Source organism: Taeniopygia guttata, chromosome 3, assembly GCF_048771995.1.
Source record: "Taeniopygia guttata chromosome 3, bTaeGut7.mat, whole genome shotgun sequence".
NCBI lineage: Eukaryota > Metazoa > Chordata > Aves > Passeriformes > Estrildidae > Taeniopygia > Taeniopygia guttata.
In genome coordinates, this window is record NC_133027.1 from 75,940,783 (window position 1) to 75,967,456 (window position 26,674).

The window sequence follows — 26,674 nt, forward strand, 5'->3', positions numbered from 1 at the left end:
GTTTTTTCATGCTGTGTTTCTTTGACTTAGAGGAAATTAAGCAAGTTCAGAATATGTTGTAGATGCATGCTCTGAGTATGAAGGAAAATGAAACCCAAATATGTTTTTCCTGAATACTAGTGGAGATGATGTTTTTTCTCTGTTTGAATAACAGGAGATATGCTCATCCCATCTATATGTATTCCCAGATAAATTTCAAGAAGGCTCTTAGCAGTTGATATCTCACCAAGATGTGGTATTTTCTTTTTTCTGGTGGTTTTTTTTTTTGTGTTTTTTTTTTTTTTTGTTTTGCTTTTTAAATGAAGGTAAATCACACACCAGAAGCTCATTAAGTTGCTATGTTGTATGTATGACACCTTGAAATAATGAACTGTTGTCCATTATTGTTTTAAATTATCTTTTAAAGTCAAATACATGACTCACCATGTCAGGAGGAAGCAGAATATCACTCTCATAGCTTAGGTTTACAGCTTTTGCTTAATTAAAGCTTTTCTTACGGAGATTACATAAATTCCAGCCGATTCTTTTGGATTTTGTCACTCTGTAAAATGTTTGTGCTATATATAAATTTTATGAACATTTCGAATATAGTTTCTCTGGGACAAAGAAACTGCTGATTAATATAATAGATTTTTAAGACAGCATTTCAAATTCTTATTATCTTCTGTTATAAAAACCCCAACAAGTCAAATTTCCCCTATCCTCCAAAACTCCACCAAGCTCCAGATATTTCATTCACCTTTTGTAGTAATTGTAAGTCTAGAAAATATCCTCCATATGCTTCATAGTTGATATGAGGTTGATACTCTTTGTCACAGCCATTTAATGTCAAAGTGGATTTGATGTTAACTGGAGAGCTCCAACAAATAAAATTTGCTATTTTACTTAACTGTTTCAAAAGATACCCTGTGCTTTTCTACATCTGTGCTTAACTACAAAATTAAAACAACTAAGAATTAATGTTAACCTAGCAAATATTGAACTTTATGGAAAATGATATTATTCTTTAACTTCTTTATACAAGAAAATTATTTTTTACATCAGTAAACACATAGATTTCTCATGTGTTGTATGTGATATTTGGGATTTAGTCTTCCAAAAAAGTTCTTTTTATAGATATATTTGGGATTTTTTTTGATGTTATACTGTTCTTTTTCTGAAGAAAAGCTGCAAATATTAATCCAGTTTTCTAATATTTTTATTTTTAAATATAGTTTTTTTTACAAACATATTGCCTATAGCTTTAAAAGATCCTAATTAAACATGTAAGTGCTCAGCGAGGGATAGTTATGCAAAAAAAATGGTTTTGGATAGCAGTTTTGACTCCACTTTGTCTGTCTCTTTTTGGTGGTATTTCAGATTGACTAGGTAGCCTTCTTGGGTTGAAAAGCACTGCTTGATTTCATTGTATTTTTTTCTTTGCCTTACTCTAAGGAGGCTCATGTTACTTGTAAAGTATTTTCCTCAATGATTTGTCAAATAAATTAATTAGTAAGGTTTAGCTCATTCTGGTGCTTCTAGTAAGGAAAGTTAAAGAAAGAAGCACATGTCTGCATATTGCATAATAGAAGAATTTTGAGTGGCATAGAGATGTAGGCTGTCACCACTCACTTGTAGGTTCTGGAAAATGCAGCTTTGTTGAAATGAAAGTACAAACATGTTAGTTCTAATAGAAAGATTATGAGGCAATAATTCAGTTTACATTATTCAGAATTCTAAAGAAAAAAATAAAAGTTCAAAGTAGTAAAATGAAAACCAATAAAGTTATTTTTTTAATACTTGTTACAAATAAAACCAAATTTCAGAATATTGAATACTTATCTTTCTTGGGAAATTCTACCTTTCAGCTTCTAAGAAATGAATTGATTGGATTTGGATATTTTAAAAAATTACTTGTTTATTGAATCTGAAAAGCATGCTAGCTGATATTTTCTAGACATTATATGCTAGCAAAGTGGTGTAGCTATGTGGCATCTCGAATGGCATGCATTCATTCTTCCACACTTTAGGCTGTAATCCCCAATCACTGTAGACTAGAGGAGGTTATCAATTTTGCTGTGTGAAGAGATCTGCCTTCCCTCAGCCTGGACTGCCTAATCCTATCCTCATACTCGTCACTCTTTGCTAGAACATGAAGGTTCACACCAGTAGACCGGATAGCTTGATTTTTGGTAAAATCTGTCAATTTGTGTTTTGGATTGTTTTTTGTTTGGTTGGTTGGTTGGTTGGTTTGGTTTGGTTTTGTTTTCTGGCTAATTTTTTACCGGTTTGGTTAGTCGTTCCTTTACCTCTTGGATAGCCTTTGTGCTTTCTGACCCATGTTCATCCTCATGCCTTTAAAGTTTTCTTCTGTGTTTTCTTTGTGTTTCTCCCAGCTTTCTCTGTCCTTTTATCCATGGTGAAAATGTAGCCATCTATGTGACCTTACCCTGCTGATAATATAGCCAATATTTCTTGAGCTATTGTATCACATGAGGAGATGACTGTGCCTAAAGAATTTGAGTTGTTACATTTATAATTATTTTTTGCTTCCCTCTTTGTCCCACACCCCCGCTGTCCCCCAATTCAAAATCCATACATAGTAAAATTTCCCCAGCTGCTGTCATGCTGAGGGTGCTCAACTTACCTATGAAAATACTTGGTGTCTATTGACTTTGAAATGCTTGGATTTCTTGCAAGAAAGTTAAGAGTATATGTGTCACAGTCGCTTAAACAAAAACATTGTAGGATTGCTTGTTTGCTGGAAAGATGTGCCAGGGACTTGGATGAATTTCACTATCAAGTACATTTTTTAGCTCATGTAGTAACATGAACAGCCCCAGCACTATTACGTCCTCAGAACTGCTATTCACAAAATTACTAAGCCATTAGTCTGTAAAGTAATGTGACAGTGGTAGTAAAGGAGAAAGAGTAATGTACTGATATTTATGACTGCTTTTTGTCATTGATACCATATCCTTGAGAGACCTCCTGCTGCCATTTTTCTTGCAGTACAACATGGAGTAATTTTTTAGTTATCTTGGGTGCCCTGGACTTTCTCCAGATCTTTCATGTCACTGTCAGTTAAATTGAATAGTATTAACATTTATATTCTCCAGCCTACAGAAGTTGCAGTCTTGGAGGCTTTCCCAGAGTAAATCTGAAGGACTTTAAAAATGTTGATAGCTACCTATTTGTTAAGTCTCTTTATTTCATCTAATTTAAAATTTTTGAAGTCCTTGTGCATTCTTCTCCTCTTGGGTATTTTATGATACAGTAACTGGCTAACTGGCTAGTTTTGGCAGTGGATCTGTCTATTCATGTGCTATCTACATGATTTTTTATGCATGGCTTTGGGTTTGGTTTTTTGTTTTTTTTTTTTTTTTTGGTCATTGTATAATATTGTAAGGGATCTATCGTGGGCTCATGAGAACTATTGGGGTGGTCAGTGAGCTGGACTGAAATCAGAATCTCAGCTGTTAGTACTGTAACACATTAAAGTGAAAATTTATGACCAGCCTTGTTGAAATGTGCCTCAATTTCATGTGTTACAGTGTCTATCTTATATGAATGTATTTATAGTTTTAAAGTGTTTTTCTGAATGAAGTCAATGGCCAGTTTCAAAGGGGTGTTAGCAAACCAGGCTGTTACAAAGCAATTTGTAGAAGCAATTCTACCAGAATTTTTTCTCATTGAGTACTTTATAATCTTTGCCTATGAAAAGTTTGTATGAATTGTTATAGTGCAGGATATGCATCCTGTGAATGTGAGAATTTTTAAAAATGTTTCCTGAGTCCTGTGCAAATATAAGCCCTCAGTTTTCATCTCTCCTGTTTTCCTTTCACATCTGCTCTTTCCAACTCTTCTTCCCTTTTTCCTGTTCCTTTCTCATTTAAGGATGCTTTTTGGAGGTGAACACGTGTTTGTGAGCTACAGTGTCTCCAAAACAAACAAAAGAGGGTGGGGAGATGATGAAGGGGAGGAGGACAGGGAAAAGATGCAGCTGCTCATTTTTAATTTTTGAAACTAGCCTTGAATTCTTGGCATTTGGTTAAGCTTTATAATAAAAACTAGGGGCATGACTGAAACACTGCATCTTTGTTCTACTGTGGTTGCCAAAAAGAAATTCTTAAAATAGTAACAAATAGATTATTTGAATTCTTGTCTAAAATAGTATCGATGGAAGATGTTTTGCCAGATGAGATTGCATGTGTAGAGCATTGTCACAGCAGTGGAAGCTTTTGGAAAATCAGCCAACACCATATGTTGTTTTTTATTCTGTGCTGCCAACATCCAAGTCATTAAGAGATATTTTCACTTATTTCACCTGCCAGGAAGTAGAAATCCCTGTAGCATTTCTTCCTATAAATCTATTGAACCTGCTCAAGCTGTGTGCCCTCAAAGCAAAGAAGTCCAGCAGCATCCCAGCAGGTTGAAGGATGATCCTATATATCTACCCAGCCCTGTTGGAGGCTCATCTTGAGTACTGGGTCCAGTTTTGTACTCCTCAGTGCAAGAGACATGGACATAGTAGAGTGAGTCCAGCAAAGGGCCATAAAGATGGTTGGGATTGGACTATTCAGCATGAAGAAAGACTCAAGGGGGGAATCTTATCTGTTTGTAAAAGTATCTTGTGGAGGGGGAAGTAAAACAGGTGGAGCCAGTTCAGATTGTTCTTGACTGTTTCCAGCAAGGGGACAAAATGCATTGGGTGCAAACTGAAACACAGGGGTTTCTACCTGAACACAGAAAAACAGTGGTTTCTACCTGTTTCTACCTGAACACTGGTGCAGACTGCACAGAGGAGGTGTGGAGTCTCTTTCCATCCTTGGAGATACTCAAAGCTGACAGACTAGGACCCTGAGAAAGCCACTGCAGCTTGAGCAGAGGGTGGCTTTGGTGACAGTGTCTAGAGGTGCCTTCCATCCTAAGTGAATCTGTAATTCTTGTGTGCCTCTGCTTTGGTGTCTAGCTGAAAAACGGGAGTATGTCAGATACCACTAAACAAGTTTTATGCTCTCACATATTTTTCTGAGTGGTAACAGTGAAATAATATTATTAACACTATTAGAGAAAAATTTATGGTTGAGGAACAAAGCTTGAAACAATGTGTGGAATGAGACGTGTTTGGGGCTTTGTTGCACAACCTTTCACATGTTAGTGAGCTCTTGCCCACATAAGTAGTCTCACTGACGTCAATAGGACTACTCCTGTAAGTGTTCACCAGTGCAAATTAGGGTTGCACAATGTGTCCTTGTCTGTAATGTACAAGTGTATGTAACACAGTATTTAATTATCACTTCAAACCTCCTTTACTTTAGCAGCATATTCTTTTAAATATCTCAAATTTTACTGCTTTTCCTAGGCTGTATTTTCTGACATAGAGATATCATTGTATCCATCACTATACAATTAAGCAGAGATAGCATCTCTGAAAATCATCTTTCCTTCTGTTCATTTATACAGCTGAAAAAAAAAGAGCTGACAGAAAAAAAAGAAAATAATTCTCTTCCTTGATAGTGTTTTAAATAAATTGGAGTTTCTAACTTTTTTCTGACAGTTTGATGGAGTCAGTGCTTTACTTTCAGTACTTAATTAGTCTGATGGTATTCTTTCTCTCCCCACAAAAGAATTAAATAGGTTGGTTTTTTTTTATTTTAAATGTCAGTCAAAGTTCAATTCTGTATAAAGAGGCACCTTGTATGTATATTTTACAGTAATACAAAAAGTAGAGTAAAAAGCAGTTTCAAAGATCAATTATGTGATGCCATCTTTTTGTATTTCAACTGTATTGCTAAAATGTCTGTTCTGTAACTCTTTTGGTGGTGTTGAGGGAAGGCTATGAGTACCCTCTAACATTCAAGTGATAAAGCTGGAGTCTCTGTCTTGAAAACTTGATTTTTTGGATGGCTTTTAGGAGCTTTTATATTTTAGAAGTTCTTTTCTTGTTTTAACTATTGAAATTTTTGTCAAAGTGCTTGAATTTGGTTAGAGAGTTTTCTGGAACTACTGTAATAATAGTTGAATATTTGCATATGGATAGTTGGACTTAAATCTCTTTGGAATTGTGAAATCTTGTAAGAATACAGTGTTATAATTTAGAAAAATGAGCTTGTTCCTTTGTGTAAAGAGGATAGATGTTATTCATTCAGACCAGCGGTACCTTTACAAAGAGTTGATTTGTAATGCTGAGAACTCTTTCAAGATAATCATTAAAGTAGGAAAGAAAAAACTTAATTGCTAGAAGGTAAAATAAGAAATAGTGCAATTATGATGGGATTTTAATTAATTTATTTATTTATTTAATAGGTACACCCATTTTATACCTATTATTAACCTGAAGAGACTTATTGGAAACTGGACTAAACTCTTTTACAGCTTAATCTTTTATTTGAAATCAGATGTCTTTAAAAAAAAAAAAAAAAAAAAGTGCACCAGTTCATCCTTCAATTTGTTAGGCTTCATGTACATCTAGCAGATGACACCCTTTGTGTTTATCAATAGGTCAGGATCTTGGCAGCACTTTCTATCTGTCTTTAAACAAATGAACCTGTAAATATCATGGCCAATCTGTAGATCAAATAAGAATAGCACCTTGCAGCCTGCTTCTTGCATCAATTCTAAAGTTTCCCATTCAACAAATAATCAGGTTTGTGCATTGTTATTTTTTAGACTTCAGCAAAGCTTTTGATATTGTCTCTCACAGGTTCCTCCTGGACAAAATGTCCAGCACACGGCTGGATAACAGTGTTAGGTGATGGATGAGCAACTGGCTCACAGATGAGGCACAAAGGGTTACAGAGAATGGGGTGACATCAGACTGGGGACTTGTCACTAGTGGGGCTCTACAGAGTGCCATCCTTGGGTCTGTGCTCTTCAACATCTTCATAAATGAACTGGATGCAGGACTTGAAGAAATAATATTCACAGAATATGTGAAATTCAGCATTTAGACTGATTTGTATATTTTTCTAAATGTTTTATTTTATACATGATGTCTAGAGAAGCACTGTGCTAGCATGGTTTGTTTTTGAACAGCTTTCTTCCTATGAACCAGATCAAACCTTTCTGGATCTGGTTGTGTTATATTTCTTCTATTAGTACTTTTTAGTGACCAATTTCTCTGGGTTTTGTGCCTTCTCATTTTGTGAAGGATGTTGACTGTGTTTCTCTTTAAGCATCCTCAGACTTTAAGTTTGGAGGGGATTTAAAAAGAATGAGAAATCCTGGTCTGTGATGCTGCAGGTAGGGTCCTATTTTCAACAAAGCAGAGACTCTCAGGTGTCCAATCTTGTTGCAAAGTAGCATGTTATTAAAATGTGTGTAGGTGTTATTTCAGAAGAGTCCTGTGCTCTGAGAAACTGTCCTAACATGTCTACTAATCTAAGTGTTAAGATAAAGTGAGGTGCTCCTTTCAGAAGGAAGAGCATTCTCTGTCTCCATTTTAGTGAAATGACAGAATGAGACTTGGAACAGCCATATAGTATCCATCAAAGGTTTCATCATAATGGATCTTGTTTGTGGAATAAATTAAGGTACAGTTTATAAACAGGAGTGCACATTTTTATTGCTAAGTATATTATAAAGCACTTAATGAACGCTATTTTCGAAAGTTTGTTTCAAGTAATAAATCAGCAGTAAAACACTGTTAATAAAGGGAATGGGATTATTTTTAAGACTAAAGAGTTCACTCAAAAAGAGAGCTACTCTAGGATTAGGTGTCGGGTGGGAGGAAGACATTGCATCATCCAGAAGGTATTACTGGAGAAGACATAAATCAAGAGCTTGGTCGCAACACCTGCTCTCAAGAGTGAACTTCCCTTGAGAACTTATAACCTTGCTTAATCATTAGATTTTAAGTAGTTTAATCTGAAGTGGTATATACTCTTAAAAGAGATTAATTATGTGCATGTTCTGCGGGACTTTACATATTTCATAATGAGTTGTTAATATATTTTAGTATTTATTTAGTCTTTATTAAGATATACATTACTCTTCAGGTATATTTTGGGAAAGAGCAAAATACCCTGGCTCTGTGTGTTGCACAAGAGAAACAAAAAGGCAAATAATTATACTGAGATGTTCCTTAGACATCTATGAATACATTTTAACCTACTTCAGTATAATACTTTACTTATTATATGTTAATAATTATTTTTATCAGTAACCTTAAGATGATACATAACTCTCTCAAGCAAATGCTTGAAATTATTTGATTATAATTTTCAAGTCCTGGAGCACATCTGTAATCCTTTTGTTAGCTTTTTGCAGAGTGTTAATTAAATTTCCAAATTTGGTTCCATCATGCACCTGGAAGCAGAATAAAGCTTTTTACAGACCCCTCGGAGTTACTCCAATGTGCTAATGAGAATTGGAGAACAGCTACTCTCAAGCCAGGAAAGTAAGACAGAGTTTTAAAAGAGCTTTTAAAAAGCCCCATGCATCAACTAATGGATAACATTACAGCGTAGCAGCATACATACAGGATTAAGCCATTCAGAAAACTTCAAGTGTGTTTTGAAACCCCATGAAAAATGAATATTCAAACTGAGAATATGTTGACTCCATTAGGCATACATATAATTCCTATGGAAGAATTATAGGCCTTTTAGCTCTTGCTAATGAAAACTGATTTCATCAGGAGTTTTATATAAATTTTTTGCTTTTTAAGTTAATACTGAAGCAGGGCTCAGAGCTGCCAGTACTGTGATGTTCTTGAGCGTTAGATTTTGGGAGATATAAGCAGCTGAGTATCTACAGATGTCTAGGACTCAGGCTTGCAAGATGTTGATAATATCAGAAAAAACACCATTAAAGTTGGTGGAAACTCAAGGCTGTATGTCCATGCCTTGCTTAGCATCTGGCATGTTAAAGTGCATCCATGGCTTTTCATCAGGAATATGCGAATTGAATAACAGGATATGGGATGTGGTGGTTGTGGATATTCGTTTTGTATGAGCACATTCCAGTTCTGTTTAGCTGAGCTGGTCTTTATTTTCTCTCTCTAAAATTCAGCAAGTGCTGCTGGCATCCTGGCTGAGATGTCACATGGCTGCTACTGTCATTTACATGAATAAAGATCCTGAAGGTTTATGCAGTTACTGGAGGCTCATGTAATTCAGCATTCACCTTGGAATGAAGATTTGAAGTGGTTAATAGTAAAATGTATTATTTGTGAAACAAACATAAACCCGTTTTGAAACGTAAACTTTAAGGCATTTAGAGATTTTGAGGAGCTAAGAGAAATAAGTCTTACTAGAGTTAATTAAAATAAGAATAATAAATGAGTAGGCCTTGATGAAGTTAGGAGTTAGTAGTTAACTAATAATTAATTGCTTGTCAGCACAATGTTTAGTTAGCTGTGTTTATAATGAAGAATATAGAAACTGATAAATAGCTTTTAGGAACATAAGACAATTGTGGGCCTCCTCTGTTCTGAAACCAATTGAAGACAAGGAATGGGAGTTCTACCAAGAGTTCATTTGTCATACTAAAAGGTAGAAAGGTCAGAACAAGGAAGACTTCATTTACTTCCTCATTTTGGGACCCCCCCCCCATGAAAGGGACCACCGACCCATTTCAAGGGACAAACTACGCATGCTTAACAGCTTTTGGAGTCATTAGCATACGAAGCGGGGAATGGGATGTACCAAAATTATGAATATGTATTTGTATTTTGTGTATTCAATACTTGTATGGATAAAAAGACTCTGTAATCACCTAGAAGGCGCGGTGTGTATTTGGGAGCTATCCCGCACGCTGCCCGGCGTCGAATAAACATACACTTTCTAACTTTATACTGTTAGAGAGTTTTTGTCCATCACCGTTGGATATCGATACTAGATCAATATCCATATTTTTTTTAATAAATCAGTTTAAAATACCTAAATCAGCAGTGAGGTGTTTTCAGGTACTATATTATTGGTTTTCACTGATGATATGCTGGGGCCATGTATTGGGCTTTTTTTAGCAATGCAGGAGGGACTTGTAGGAGGAGGGTAAAAACAGTGACTGGAGCTGCTCACAGACAAGCTTATGAATTGATTTTTCAAGAAAAGAGCAATCAAAGAGGTTCGACCATTCTGATTGCTTCTTGTTAGTGATTTTACTTTTTGCCAAACCAGTAACGTCAGGTTTCAGAGGATTTGGGCACTTGGTCACATTACATTCCTATGTTCTTAAATGGATTAAGATAAAAAGTCTGACTTGAAAAGGATATTTCAAAACTGACTGTGCCTGTGCTTTTGAATCCTGCTGCTTTGAACAAAGAAGGGATTGATTTAATGGGATTAATGCTTAATCCAAATGAAGCAATGTACACACATGCCTTGAATGCTTTTGAGAATAACTACAAATATCACTTATAAAGTTCTGTAGAAAAATACAGAGAGGTGATCTTTGTGTAAGTAAGAGATGGAACAAGACTGCTTTAGATAAAGGAGTACACAGGCAAAGTTATGTTCAAATTAGGTCTTCTGAATGACTTTTACATATTTCAAGTCTTCTTTTTTTTTTTTTTGCACAAGTATGATATTTATTTTCAAATGCTGAAGTGTGAGGAAGTGTGACACTTCAGTTTTCATAATTCTGTTATTTCAGATAAGAAAAGATATTTTCATATTAGGCATTTTTACCTACTTGGGGAAATTAAGACTGCCTATATTTGCTGTGACTCTGCAGCCCCTCTAATTTCAGAGAAGAATTGCTTATTAAACTAAATAAGTTAATTAGTATATTATTTTCTTTGAATTACTTTGCTGTTCTTCTTGATAATAGATGCAACATTGACAGCATTTATAGTTATTTCTTTTCGTGTTTATTAGTAAAAGCCTTCATGATGTGCAAAATCTACCTGACTTCTTACAATGACCAGTGTACATCCTCACAATGTGTTTTCAAATAATTGGATCCTGTCTAAATGGGAAAGAGGGTTTGGAGGGAAGCAATGACTGCAGTCTTTCAGAGATTAGCTGCTTGAGGATAAAATGCTGACCTTTGGTAAGTATTAGGCTAGCTCATCAGTTTTTACCCATTCTTTCCTCACTCCCCATGTGCCCCCCAGACTGGGAACCAGACACTTTAGGTGAAAATTAAAATTATTGCCTAACATGAGGTTTGATTAAGTTAGTGGTTTTAGAAAAAAGACCAAATATCACAATGCTAATGAAAAAAATGCAAGAATTGCTAATGAAGTGTGTGACTCATGTTGCTAAATGGAGCAGATTTTTAAACATAGCTCTAGGCTTCAATTCTTTCAGCTCATTCACAGTCAGTTCTGCTTTATACTGAGCTCAGTGAAGCTATTCTCAGAGGAGAGTGCAGTGTGACATGGATTAAAAGTCAGAGAGCAGAGCCATTAATCGATTCAGTACTACACAGGTTATCTAATAGCTAAGAAATTTTAAAAATATTTTAGACAGCATAAAAAGCAAAAATATGACTGTCTAGTGATTTTTTACTTTATAATTTTTTTTTGTCTAAAGGAAGGCTGTTGAAGACTGGCTCACAGACAAGGAATAATTACTGATAATTGATGTTTGAAGGTTTTAGTTTTTCATTTTAAACCCAACTCTGCTATATCTGAGTTAGTAAGCAGTGTGAAGGAGCATTCTTATGTATTAGAATTGGATTTCTATCTGGAATGGTTCTTGGCATTGCATTTTCCAAGCCAGTTAGCGATGTCCTGGGCAGGTCTCGAACATGGTCAGGTCAGGGATGCTTCCCAGCAGGCAATCAACCTCAGCTGTGGCAATTTCCCCTCAGCATCATTGTTGGAGATCATCAAGGATGAAGGAGTTATAAACCACGAAAGCATATGGTATGGCCAAAGAGAACATTTTAAATTGAGATCTACACAACGTAGCTGGGTGTGCAGGTCAGGAAGTGAATGCTGGGCTGCCCCAAGTGGTGGGCAGCTGGAGCTGTCTCTGCCTATGGTTTGCTCAGAGGGGAATGAAAAGAGGAAGAGCTTAACTGATATGTGTGTGTCCTTCATTTTTTAATCACAAATTCCGAACAAATAGCTAATGTACGCATAAAACATGACAACAGCAAGTTGTGTCAGATAGCAGCACTGAAATGTGAGTTGATTATTTTAAAATAAAAATGCAAGCGAGAAAACTGATTTGGTGTGTGTTTTTAATTAAGCCATATGTATGGGGGCAAACTCCACTGCATAAATGGAATGAATGGACATCCAAATCAAATGCCAGATTCCTCCTTTAATTCCCAGAGCAATTATTCCAGTCTTTCTGTGCTTTCTGGCCTTCTGAGTGGCCAGAGTTCAGCCTTCCTGAGTGATTGTCCCTTTTGGTAACTGTCACAGCTCTGTCAGAGGACAGATGGGTTGCAGATACAAGAGGTGATGCTTTCTGGGGGTGCATGAAATGAAGTGGCGGGAGCTTTTGTTTGGGCTGCTTGGGAGGAAGTGTATAGACCAACACAGTTAAGAATGTGTACACTGCTGCCTTTTCCTTTGCTAGGCACTGTTGATGTATACACTTGATGTTTCACACAAGAAATGATGAACATGAATGAGAGAAGTCCTTGCATTACTGGAAGTAATGGGAAGTGGTAGTGAGGGGAGAAGTAGTAGAGGAGAAATATTTCTAATGTGAATGAATGTAGAAAAGTTTGCTGCCCCAAATATTTAGGACCAATATGTTAACAGAAAAATTAATACCAGCATTGGCTTGTATTGTGTTTGTTGGTAATTCTGTAAATGGCACCTTTAGTTTCCTGAGTGTTGGTGTGTTATTGTCCTGTCCATTTAAATATTAGCAATTATTATCTCTAAATATTCAAATAGGGTTTTTTGCATTTTTCAGAATTAAGGGATTACAATGCTTCAATAGAGAGGTCAAATAGAGAAGTCAATAATATTTAAGAAAAATACATTACTAGAAGTTTTCAGGAGCATGTGAATGTTCAAGAGGGCGAGTGTGTGCATGTTGTTATGCAATAATTTTATTCTAATGTGTATCTTACAATCAAGGCGGCTTTCCATATGCCATAAAATAATTTCTTCTGCACAGCTATAAAATGCTCTTACATTCAGGCATCTTTACAACACTTTTTAGCTTAATGTACATAAAACACAAACCATTAAAATGTCTTTGGAAAGGTTTGTATTTCTACATTTTGTGAAGTAACAATGTGTTATTTTTAGTCTTGGTTGTGGAGTTTGTGTGAATGTATGCTGGGTATGTTTTTTGATGCAGCTGGCTAACAATTGGGAGCTGACCAATAAGTTGGCTTTAATCTATGTAGAAAATAGGTTTAAGTAATTCCTTTTTAACTCTGCAAACATAGTTGTAAATCTTGTTCTTCTTGCTCCCATATACAAAACTCACATTGCGAAAGAACATCTGCGCAGATACCTTTAGTGAAATAAAAAATAGTTTTTCTATTATATATAAATAAAAAAGTGTTTCTTTGCAGTCTAGAGACAACTTGAAAGTAACAGACATTTTATGACAAGTCTGTTGTGATAATTTTTCATGTAGAACTTAAAGGGCAGATAAATTTTGATGGCTAAATCTTTAAAAGTTTTTTTATTGATTCTTAAAACATGTTTCCTTTTCAAATTTTCTCATTAAGAAATTAGAAATACTTTTTCAAGGGTCTACATTTTTCTCATTTGAACAAATTACAGAATTATATTAATGAGTTTGATTTTTTTAGAACATGAGGCAATCCCGGAACTGGCTTTAAAATTATCTTGTTCATTTCACACTTTTATTTCTTTATAGCTACATTATGATCTAACTCTACAAGCTTTCACCTAAGCTTAAACAATCAACATAGAGGGGTTTTGCTTGTTTCCACCCCACTTGCTGATTATCTACTTGCCTTACTGATTTGTGATATACCTTTTCTTCTTCACTAATGAAAATCAGGAAGCTCAATAAGCTCTTATTAAAGTGATTCATATATGAGGAATTGCCTTAAGTAGCAATGTTGTCCTCTGAGGTGATGATACCCAGCAGGAACTGCCACCTCTGGATTAAAAGGAAGAGTAGTTTAAACCAGTTTTGAGCTGTTGGGGGCTGATGTGGGTAAGTGATGTGGTGCAGTTGGTGTGAGGAAAGTGGTGTAGGTGGCTGATGTTCTGCAGATGGGAGCTGTTGGTTTTCCTTCTGATATTGCTTCCTGAAGACTTTCATAGTAAACATTTGTAAGCAGTCTTAAATATTACCATCATTGACTAGCATTCAAATTGCACTGTGCCTCTGTTCATCACGTACTGATACTGTGCAAAGCACAATGTAGGAGAATCTATCTCATTTTGTACCAAGAATACTCTCTGAAAGAGGTCAGTGTTGTTCAGAGGGGAATTTCATTTCTGCTGAAACCTGACTGCTTTCTGTGGAGACTTTACTATTATATTTAAATATGCAAAACAGAAGAGAAAATGGCATAGAGTCATTACACTGGCTGCTGCTCCTCTTCCCCTCATATCTCAATAGAGTCATTACAGTTGTGGTTGCTTCTCTTCCTCTCATATGCCATTAAAGCTTTTGCACTGGGGTGCCTGTTCCCTCTTGTCCTGGAGCCAAGTCCCCCAGGACAGGCTCTTTTTATTGCTTCCCCCTTTGGACAGCCTCAGCACTGCTGGGTTCATCTGCAGTCGTTTTGTTTGGGCGATTTGCAAAGTGTATAATCAGATTATAATTTTGTGAATTTGAAAATTTATTTATGAATGTCAGGGATCTCAGATTCTGAATCTTTCTTCTTTTTCTAAAATGTTACTGGAGTTTTCTTTCTGTTGCAGATATTGTAAATACCTTTTATCTGCAATTATTTTCATTTTGATAACTAAGTTATTAAAACAATGGAAGCATGCCTGTGAAAACAGTTTATACATCCAAAGTAACTTAAGTAATTCTAGTATTTGAAAATTGTGTATAATTTTGGTGTTCCATAAGAGTTTGTGTTGATTTTGCTGCCATTTGCAGTGAGAACACTGAATTTGGTGCTCTGTGAGACATCCCAGTTCACCTTCCTCTGTCTCTTTCTAACCAGTTTCTTTATCAATATATCATTCTACATAGTTTGGAAATAATTTTCTAGTCACAATCATAGTAATGAATTCCTACTTGGCTATTTCTCCTGGTGTATGCCTTCAGGGGAATTTTTGTACACAGTATCTTGTATGGCTACACTTTTCTTCTACTATTTTCTACATTACAGCTCTTTTTTTGACAGTATATTGCTCGCTCTGTTCTGTTTAAACAGTCATATATTCAATCAGTGTGTTAAACAAAGGCATATTGATTCTTGCTAGTCTCTAGGTATTTTCTTCATATGAGGGAATTCACACCAATAATGTAATCAATTAATGTTCTCTCTTTCAGGCTTAACAGATGAAAAAGTGAAGGCGTATCTTTCTCTTCACCCCCAGGTACTGGATGAATTTGTGTCAGAAAGTGTAAGTGCAGAAACTGTGGAAAAATGGCTAAAAAGGAAAAATAACAGACAAGAAGGTAAGTGCTTATTATTTGTGATTAATATTTAGCTTTCAACAGCTCAGTTATTTTCAAATTTAAAAAGGAAATCTGGTTTTGGTATAACTTGAATATTATAATTTTTGTGTTTAGGTTCTACCATTTTTTCAAAGGCACAATAGCCTAACAATTTTTAAAGTATTTTGAGCCTTTTGGTATTTTTATTTTGAAATATACTGGTATTAATATTGGAAGTTTAGTTTACTCATTTTGAATTGAAAATCCTATCCATCAACCTGTAGTGTCTTGTTTGAGAATATGACTTGGTTTTCTTGGATTAAAAATTGGTAAGTTTTGTATTAAAATTATTCAGTATGCCTCAATAAATTGCTGGATATACCATCTCAAAAGTTCCTACTTGAAACATGTAGTAAGTCAATTTTAGATAAGAATGTTGACATAGATGTAACTCAGTGTGTTAAATTCTGGAGGTATTACTGTTGTATTTTTTTAGGTAAAATACCTTGCTAAATAGACCCAGAAAACTTTGTTTTGAGTCTGCTTGGGTTGACAGTGATCATAAATTTTGTAATGATCTTAAATTTTGTGAGATTATCTGCAAACATAAGATTCAGGCAATTTTAACAATGATTTGTAATGTACCAGGTAAAATGCAAAGGAGGAAGAAACACTAGTTTTTGCTTTGTGGCTGGTTTCTAAGGTGTATAGGGTTTTAAGTTCTAATGATAATTCTTATTTTAAATAGAGGACTATTGTTACTTCCTAGAAGATAGTGTTTTCTGCAGAATTATGTTAAAAAAATGGTGGACAAGGAATGGAAAAGGCTATGTTGAGTCCGAGTTTTGGTGGTAATGACTACATACCATCCTAAGGTGGCAATAAATTTTTGTTGGCTTAAAGAGATTGCCTAGCTGCAGAATAGAAGTATGTAGCAATAAACTGTTTACCCTTTTCCTTGTAGTTTGCAAACTATAGCCCAGCAGGAAGCCTATTGTTATAATCCACAACAATAATCAGAAAAACAGTGTTATGAATCAGGGAAATAGGTTGTGGCAATTCCTTTTGTACATAGATGATGAAAAATACTTTCATGTTACCAGAAATTAATACTTCTTGTTTTTTTTTAGCTATGTGCATTTAAAAATAATAATCTTATCCAAGGTGCTTGAAATCACTATAAGAAATCACTATGTGTTTGAAACACGCTTTATAGTGTGGGTTAAGGATCTTTATGCTAAAACCAAATAAATGCTTTGGAGAATTTTTAGCTTCAAGAATCATATGATGGCATTTATTACCAGTTGTTCAAAGTTTCCAATTTTTGGGGAGGAAGCTATAAATGAAAGATAAATTTTTGTGGAAGTCCTCATAAAACTTTTTGTAACAACTGCTAAAGTAAAGTGACTGCTGACCATTATCCTAGTGAAGTTTTAGTGTGAACAGGTACTACAGTGGGATTTGTCTGGTTTGTTTATACATTTTAAAAATTCTATATTATGGCTGATTTTCCCCAAAGTTGTATTAAAATTGTCGAGCAATAGTTATGCTACCATTAGCATATAGCTTCATTCTGTTATCAATCCTACATGTTCTTCTGCCTTCCCTGCTACTTCCCTTTTGCTGACAGTGATCTTTAAGGTGGCTGTAGTTATTACACTAAAGGCAGTCAGTCATGTAGATGGGGCTTCTTTAGTGCTGGGTTTTAGATAAAAATAAGCACAACCAGATTTGAAACTACCCTTGCCAAGTAAAGTAGATTAACTTGAATGAATTTTGTTTATAGAATGAAATGGATATTGATGAGCCTTGTCTGTGATTTTCTTGTAGAAAGATAAAGTCTGCAGTCATATAAAATATTTCTGATAACAACATATCCCAATCTTTCAGAAAGTAATATTTTCAGGAAAGAAATTTGTTAGATGATATACTCATTTCATGCTAAGTATGTACGAATTGTACTGCCTGAGTTATGGTGGTGTTGAAAAACAAGGGGGAGAGAATGGAACTGATCCTTTCGGTGTCAGCAGGGATCTGTGGTGACTTGAAGTGACTGTGCAGCCTAAGTTACTTTACATCAGTAGGGGTATATTTTTCCTCTATTTCTTTTGCTTCAGTCTAGTCTACTTTACAAATGCTCACATCGTGTAATGGGATACAGCCGGAAAAGTAAGCTTTGTTTTTATGAGGAAGTTGCCAGGCAGGCAAAAGGCTGTTTTGAGGTCTCTGGCTTAGTGTCTGTACTCTTATACGTTGGTGACTCAGAATAGTCATTAGCCTATATGCAGAAATTGTGTCCTGCCTGATTTACACCCATCCAGCTGTGTGTACACTTCAGCCAGAAGTCAATGGGCCTGCAGCCAGGGTAGTTTATCTGAATTTCATTAGCATGAACTGAAATGTCTGATTTGGACTCAAATGAAATGAATTTTATCTGTGACTGAGATTCACTGGATTAATTACTGTAAATGGGTTGGGGTCTTTTTTAAACCTAGATTAATAAACAGGGAGGAAATCACTAAATATTGCAGTGTTTAAGGTATAACTATATCCCAAAATCTAATGAGTTGAGTCCTCAGTGTGTTAGATCTTGTATCTATCATAGTAAAATGATAGATTAAAATTTGATCATGACACGGTGATGGTGATCTATCTAGGATTATAAGACATTTTTTTCTTTAACTTGTTTTTTTCCTTTTCTTGATATATTGGAGAAAACCTACAAAGGTGGCATTGGAAAGGAATGCTGCCTATGCTGATATTTGCTGCAACTTTCTGAACTGTGACTATTTTCTACCAATGAATTACATGTTTAGAATAAACCTAGGCCTTGTGTTGCACACAGAATTTCCAAACAACTCTATTTGTAATACACAAACACTTGAGTTTTAAATTTTTGCTCTCCAGACCATGACAGAGTTAATCAGCCAGAAGGAGATCTTTTCTTTTCCAGATGCCTAGATATAGTACTCACAGAACTCATACGACTCCTTCCATTGTCCTCTTTCATATCACTCAAGCAAAAGTGGCAGATGATTGTAGCCAGAACCATAATATTTGGATAGGTTTAGACTCTGTTGCTGGATTAATCCTCATCTCCCAGCAAATTTCTCAGAAAAATATTTATGAATTCCAAACTTAATTATACTATTTGAAACTTCACTGCCACAACAATAAGAGGCTAAGCACATTGATTACAAGCCAGATGTGCATCTTTTACACTGTTGATACGGAACTTTGTAGATGTCTTTCCTAATCTTTTTAATTACTTCTTATATAATAATAAGAAAGGACAAACTGTACTGACACAGAATGTCTACATGGAAAGCTGCCTATATCACTTAAGAAACTCATCACTTCCCATAGCCCTCATGTTCATCACAGTGCATGACTGTGTGCTTAATTACTGCTGAATCTGGAAACATTAACAGCTTTGTAAATAATTTTTTTCTAGTCAGATTTGCTAAAAACATGTAAAGCTATGTACAGTGGTAACTTAAGGTGCTTTGCCATTGTTAATACAAATGTTGTTAAGTAATTTATAAATACAATTTTTAAAAAATTAAATGGAAAGTAGTACATTCAGTACACGATATGACACTGATTATATCCAGAACTTATAATCTTTTAAGTGCAGTTGACTTACTGCATTTCCAGGGACCTGATATTTCATAATTGACCCGTTAAAAAAAAAATGCAGTAATTATAAATTAGTTGCTTAATATAAGTATGGCATTGCTGTAATGTTTGAACTGTACTAGGCTGCATCATTGATGCATAAATATTAAAGTTTCACATAAATAATAAAAGTACAAAAAGTGATTTCTGTTGCTGCATTTTCAGGTTTTTAGATGTCAGCGTGGTAGGCTTTAAAGTTGGCTACAGTCATGTAAGAGACAAAGTAGTGAGTTTTTGAGAGGTGTTGATGTGTGACTATTTAGGGAGCAAGTCTGTACTTAGGTTTTTATTGTTAAGGAATACCAAAGTACATATTTCTGCATTAGCTCATAGTTGTTCCATTATTTGCTCTTTTATATATTTATTTCTGCTTTTAAATGGTGGTGTATAGAGGCGTGTTATTTGCACTTTGCCTAAGATTATTAAATAGGTGAAAGGATGGCCAACATGCATTTCCACAAGCAGGGATAGTGTATATAAAAAGATACATGTAAGGAATATATGCGTCAGTATGTGTACGCTAAAGAGATGTCAGCTTGCTGCCAGAATTATAAAGAAACAAATGGAGCCTATTCTTGGTGTGTTAGTTTTTGAGGACTGTGCCTTTTTGCACTGACTGAGCAGAGATACCTGTTGTGAAGTGCAGGATAGTAGCTGTAGAACTGTAGGTGAAGGCTACTCAGAATCTGGAGACTGTCACTGCCATGATGCTCCACAGCTTGTTGCAGTTCTGACTTGTCCCCAAACTAGACAAGAGGAACTGATATGGGAACATGTTAACAACCTCCTTGATTTATAATTAGGGTGTCTTAATATTTCACTGATGCTGCAGACATGCTGTTTTATTCTGATGCACCCCTGCTGTGCTTATGTTTGTGACATCCAAGCAGGGCTTCTTATTACCAAACCCTACTATTTACATATTTTGATGCCTTTCTTGGATTTTTTTTTTTCATTTTTCTCAAAATAAGACGGAAAGGTTTATCTTCCAATTCCAATGGAATAATTGCTATACTCTTGCTCTTCATTCAGTGCTAGCAAGTGGCCAGTTAGATACAAAATGTTGTTCTAGGTGGTCTTGTTGGTCTGAACCAAGGTAACATATCACATATACTGACAGGTGCGACTTTCCTGGGATGATATCCAGACTGACAAAATTTTTCTCTATTGTGAATGTTTTTATCAGAAAAGTTGCAGTGATATCTGGGGGCTTGGCTGTGTAGAACCTATTTCTCTGTGTATTTGGTACAGTCCTCACTTCCACGGAGATAAAACTCTTTGGTAGACTTTTGTATTGCATAATTTGCACGTTGCCATTTTTCATGTGTCCAGAAAGTTTGTTAGTATCAGTATTTCAGAGGCAGACAGGTGAAGGCACTTCCCACTTCTGTGGTGGAGCTCTACATAGGAATGCCATTTAAGTCCAGATAATGAAAATGGAATACATGTGTCAGAAGTACTGAAGAATTTTGGAACAGCTATCTGGGGAGACTGATCTATTGTGCCATTGCTTTTAAAAATGGTTTTATTGCTGCATCATTTCCTGAAGACTCAGTATAGTTGTCTGAGGTGAAATGGTTTCTTTGCCGTATGATCAGTTAATTTTTTTTTCATTTATTGTTTTCTCCTTATTAATCAGAAGAGAATTATAAGTGGGCTCACTTTGGCTGTGAAAATATAGAGAAGGAGTTAATGAAAAAGTTCTCCCTGTTGTGTTCTCAGTCTGGTTTTTTTTTTAGACAGAAAAGGTTAATGGAAAGGATATTTAGGTTAGATAGAATAGGAATTTTTAAAGTATTGACAGTACAGAAATACTGAGGAGTGGCCTCTTGGTAGATAATACTAAAATCTTGAGTGATGATGAAGTTTTTGTTCAGTGTGTGGATCAAGGCTGAAGCAGTTGCTAATTTTATTCTCTGTTATTTGAATGGCTATGACTAGTGAACTCCAAATGATACGAAAAATGGCATGGTACATTTTTAAATTTTATTTGCTGAACAGTGTGAGAGTTTATTGTCTGATTGTTTTTGGGAGTTTTTTGAGTGAGTCAGGTGAAGGAGGTGATTTTTACATTTTTCTGGAGTTCTGCATGTTTAGAAATGTTTAGATGGTTAGAGATTTGCAGAATGTAATCCTTTAATGATGATATGTTTGGTCTTAGGAAGTAGACATCACTGCTTGGTCTGAGTTCCCTCTTGAACTAATTATGTTAATCAAATTATATCTAGAGCAATTATTCCCAACATGTACTTATAATAATGTTTATTGTGTTTTTGTTAAGCTTGAATTAGGAGTGTTTATGTTTTTTTCTGTCTACTCAAAAACACTGTTTATCTATACTTCTAAGCCTGGCTTCACAGAATCATTTTCTGCACATTACTGCTAGTTAAAATAGAAAATAAACAGATGTTGATTTTTGTAATTTCTTAATCTTTCAGTGAATTAGGACATGTAGGTTCTTTTTCTGTGATACTGAGAAATAGGTTCTTCACTTTTCTTGCTATTTCTCTTCCATTTACAATTTGAACATTTCCAGATGATCAATACCTTTCTAAAGAATGGGCAGTATAAGAGAGATAGTATTTCAATAATGGGTTAATTAACATTATATGCAATACAAAACCATTTTCCTCCTGTGTGACACAGTTCTCCTGAATGTTGTCTGGCCCTGCTGTTTTTTGTTTTCAGATTGTTTCTCTTCTGCACACTGATCTTTATTTTTAGAGTAAAAAACAAGTAAACAAAACAAAAAAAATCTCAGTAATTGGTAGAGAAGATCCATTCTGCTGATGTATGTGGAGACTGTATACCTATGTAGCCAACACTTTTTAATGAAGATTATTTATGTCAATGTCAGCTAACCTGTTTTACCTGCATTGAAATGGAGTAGGAATGTTCCCATGGTCTGTAAGCTGAGAAAGAAAGAAAGAAATAACAAGAGAATAGTCATTACCTTTTATAGGACTTTCAAATCCAAGTATAGCAGTATTAATTTGATTAATGTTGGCTAGACAAGGTCTGTAATCAAAGATTGACCAATAAGAATAAAAAGACAATGTAAAATAATTGCAGATGTAAGCATTGCTTGTTCTGTCCATTAAATGAGACTTTCATCTTTGAGGAAAGAGAAGTATGCAGTCACACAGTGTGAAAGTCTATTACACCACATGTGCACAAATACAGGATATTTATTCATGGACATTCTGTATGCGAGTAATAAAAACTCAGTTCAGCAAAGTTCTCAATGTCTTATCCATATATTATATATCTATAGATATTCTGCATCTCTTTTGTATCACAGGAAGTACAGGAAGCCCTGAGGAGGAATGAAAATTCATCTTTTACAGGAATGTCTAGTTGGATATAAGTGTTAATTCCATGTTCTAAATGTATTATTTTCTATTTCTGTGTGCAGAAGCAATAAATGATATTTGACTTAACCTCATATTGGCTATTAGTAAAGGTTTTCAGCAGAAATTTTACTTCTAAAACTTCTCTGATGTCTTAAGGCTTTGAAATGAGATTGTACACACAGAACAGTAAATCACAGACATAGTATGGGCTTATTGACAAAAAAGTGTGTGATTCTATAGTGATTTAGTGATCGTGGTGGTGATGCAGTTACATTATCCTTTAAAATATCTGTGATTAGATGGAATTTTAAGCAAGTTGTCCTGTGTTTATCAGATCAGATTTAGTGCTGCTAATTTAAAGTGTGTACTTTTCATGGTGAGTCATAGATACTCCCTTTATTAGTCCTAGTGGCCACTGGTAGATCAAGTTCTTTGTCCAAGAATTACTTCTTCATACTCTTCATCCTGGCAATGAAATAAATCCCGTCAAATATCTTTCAACTGGACTATAATAAACTGCTTTTGTTTTGTTTTGGGTTTTTTGTTTGTTTGTTTGTTTTTTGTTTTGTTTTGTTTGTTTTTTTAACTTTGTTTCTTTTTTTGCATGTTTTATGAATGAAAGTTAAATTATATTCCCATGTCATTCAGCAAGAGGAAGGCCTTGCTTAAGCATGACTTCATTCCCATTGATTTACTTATATATATTCCCTAATTGCTCCTTCAGGAGATTACACCAATTTAAGTATGTTGTAGGAGGAATACTTGTATTGCACATAAATGAATACTGTTGCATCTGCTTAGCTGACATAGAGTTTTGTTTGTGTCACAAATATTACTCAAATACTTTGAAGATGTTATAAAGTATGTAGATAGAAATTATTTGGTTCAAAACATGTACTCATATTTCAGATAATAAAAAATCCAACAACAAACAAACCCACAAAATTTTGAGATGAACCATTTTCAATGACCTTCAAAGATACAAATATTGGACAGAAAATCCAGGTATTGGAGAAAAAGTCCCCCTGAAGATTATTTGGATTCTAAGAACTTCAAAGTAAACTGTGGAATTCCTAGACAATTTTCACTTGAGGACTTCATTATTATGAGTGGAATTTTTATTTTCATCAGCTTTGAAAAAATGGATGCATACTAAATGGATGGATATTAAAACTTCATTTGTATTGAAAATTAAATCCAGATGCATAGAAACTGTAAAAAATCTCATAAAGTGTCAGATAAAAATAAGGTTTGGTTGATCTTTGCCTCTGAGGCCTAGTTGCATGGCATATGACATCTCTGAGGCCAAACTGCTTTTTCTTCACACCCAAATATGATTTTGCATCCAAACTACCATCTGGAGTAATCCTGGGCAGGGTTAGTTCTCTCATCTGATGCCAAATATTGTTTTGGGAAAATTCAGATTGGCAAGATGAGAGCCATGCTTTGGTTGCAAAGTTTATCAGGTCCTGGTGATATTCAAGCCCAGTCTACAGCCCTAATTCCTCCATTACTTTAGGCCTATACTGAATTAGCTATGGCAGCTCAAGGAGGGATGCTAGGAATACAGTGGAAAAATCAGCCATTAGAGCTTAGAAACAGATAGAGAGCTTAGCCAAATGCAACCAAACAGGAAATATCATTAAGTCACTGTGGAAATTAGAGGTTAATTTGAAGTTCAGATGCTCTGTACAGATAATACTACCTCCTCATGATACATAGAAGAACGAAGTTAACCAGATGTGTAGATGTCTCTAATCTGTATTTCTGGAAGTCCAAAAGGCAAGCAAGACTTTTTTTTTTTTTTATGGATCTCTTTGTTGATACAATATATGTGACAAGCTACATTTTCATCAGCACGGCAGAGGGGGACAATGAACTGCTTGTTTAGCAGCATATTAGGCTTGGAGGAACCACTTCACCTGACTTTATCAATGGCAAATAAACCTGGATAACAGTCCACGAAGTTTAATTATGTTTAATTATTTTAATTCTTTAGAGAGTTTGAGCTAAATGTCTTACTGTCAATTATGGAAGAGGAGGAGATTGTGTATGGTTATTTTCTCTAGGTCTCAGGGGAATAGATCTTTTTATCTTATACCCTGTGGAACACTTAAAGCTCAGGTGTAAGGAGGTTTGGCAGGAAACTATAATGAATTATAAAACCAGTGTCAGTTGGTGTTGAGCCAATGGTAAGTATGAATTTTACTTGAAGGATTTGTCTTGTTTAAGCATAAGGACAAAAAAGCTAAGAAAGAATTCATTGCCTAATTAGGTTAAAGAATAATTTCTTCTCAAAAGAATTATTGTTTCTGTTTTTTATAAATTCTGTGAAGAAATTTACATCTACTTATCTAATATTATGGCATTTGAGGATGCTCAATTACTATCCATAGATCTTGTGTTCTTTTGTAGGAGGTTTGTTGATTTTGTGGAGAGAAGTTAGCAAGGTCTGAATTTCTTGCACTGGCTAGAACATCTAGTTCAATTCAGCCAGAAAAAGACCTCCAATTCTTATAGTGTTATTAATGCTTTATAAAGCCTTTCTTACTTATTATCTTTGCACTGTGATGACTTTTGTGATGTTGCTACCAAACAGAAAGGGATTCTTTATTCTGCAAAAGACCTGAACTGTAGCAGAAGTTTTATAATTATGACTGTCACGATGAAGACAGTTGACAGATTTACCTTTTCCATAACAGAAGAATGAAGGGCACCCTGCAAAACAAATTGACTACAGATTTGAAACAACAGGATGTCCTTTTTCATACAACCAATGCCTAAATTATGAACCCATTAGCATAATATATTTGCGATGTTAAAAATGTAAATGGGTTCAAAAAGTGATTAGGCACATTCCAAAGAAGAAATACTTCATCAAGGGCTGTTACATACTATGATCCTGATGCAGCCTCCAGCTGAGAAAATTCATAAGCGTCTGATTGCTCTGAGGACATACTGGAGTAAGTATACTCTGTACATCTGTAGTCTGTGTTTTCTCCCCTTTTCCTAAAGTGTAAATTCTTCATACTCTTCCTATTTTCTTTCTAAATGAGCTGTTACTAGCCTTTGTCATAGGCTACAAACTTGAGTAGATGGACTTTTAAAGTTCAGCAGAATAGGATCAGTATTCTCTGTCATTATGCTTCTCTGGCCTTTCTAGAATTTATGTAACACCTGTTGTTAGAATTGTGAGTCATATTGTCTTAACTCATTTGAATATGCTGGAAAAGAAACTGGGTTTTTTATATATCCATTGTTTATGGATCTTTTTAGATAAGCTGCAAGAGGTCTCTTCAGTTATAACAATAAGGCATCTTTGAAACTCTTTGGAGACAGCACCTTATTCAGACTTATGTTAGCTGCCATACTGAGCTAAATTGTTTTATTCTTTCTTCCAATCTGCAGTATGCAGAGATACCCATAAGTTATGATTTTTGGCTACATAAAAAAAAAAGTTTCTTTAGTTGAAATTGCTGAGCAACAGAGATTATGAGACTTTATCACATTTCTTTTTTTAATGCAAAGGTAGAATGTTTTGTGTGTTTTATTGTTTGTTCAGGTAGCAGAAGGAAGCTCTTTTAAAGGGTGCTTGGTCCTCATCCTAACATGCTGGTTGCATTTCATCTGTCATTAAGTATGGGGAGTGAAAGGTAAAGAGAAAAAGGATGATGGTGTTGATGAGTAACAAGGATTAGGAAATTAATGAAACATGATTCAATAATAAATGTGGAAGGAGGAATGCCTGTGAGTTTTTGAGGGGTATATAGCAATTGGATGTAACTGACATCAGGTTTTGGTGCTTGGAGTGGGGAAGTGGCAACAAACTTGTTACATTTATACTAATTCAGTCCAAGAGGGTTCATTGTGAACATTTGGAAATATCTTGAGAAGTATCAAGTATTTGTATAGCAATAAAGAGATGTTTATTCTAGGGGACTTGCTGGGCAGTGATTTTGGATTTACAGTAAACACTTGGGGGAGACTTGTCAAAACAACTTTTTAAGCTAGTAACTACACAGTGACCCTTCTTTTTAAATCAGAGTTGTCATGATCCACAGTGAATGCCCTTCTGGAAGAGGAAGTTATTTCAAATTAAGTTTTAAATTACCAGAATGTGCTCTTTTTGCATTTTATTACCTAGGAAGCCATTTCATTGTGACACCTGCTGGTTTGCCATCATATATTTCATGGTCAATC

General features: G+C 35.0%; 1 protein-coding gene across 5 annotated transcripts in view; it reads left to right on the forward strand.

Moving 5' to 3' along the window:
• The window catches only part of PDE10A (phosphodiesterase 10A), a 341,642-nt gene that overhangs the window by 230,882 nt on the left and 84,086 nt on the right, over window positions 1-26,674 (forward strand). For all 5 annotated transcript variants that reach the window (XM_072926053.1, XM_030268402.4, XM_072926052.1 and 2 more), the window contains one exon: window positions 15,336-15,464. Coding sequence is in view for 4 of the 5 variants with exons in the window: in XM_030268402.4 (XP_030124262.1) it covers window positions 15,336-15,464 (129 nt within the window). In the remaining variant the exon portion in view is untranslated. The remainder of the gene's footprint in view (window positions 1-15,335; window positions 15,465-26,674) is intronic.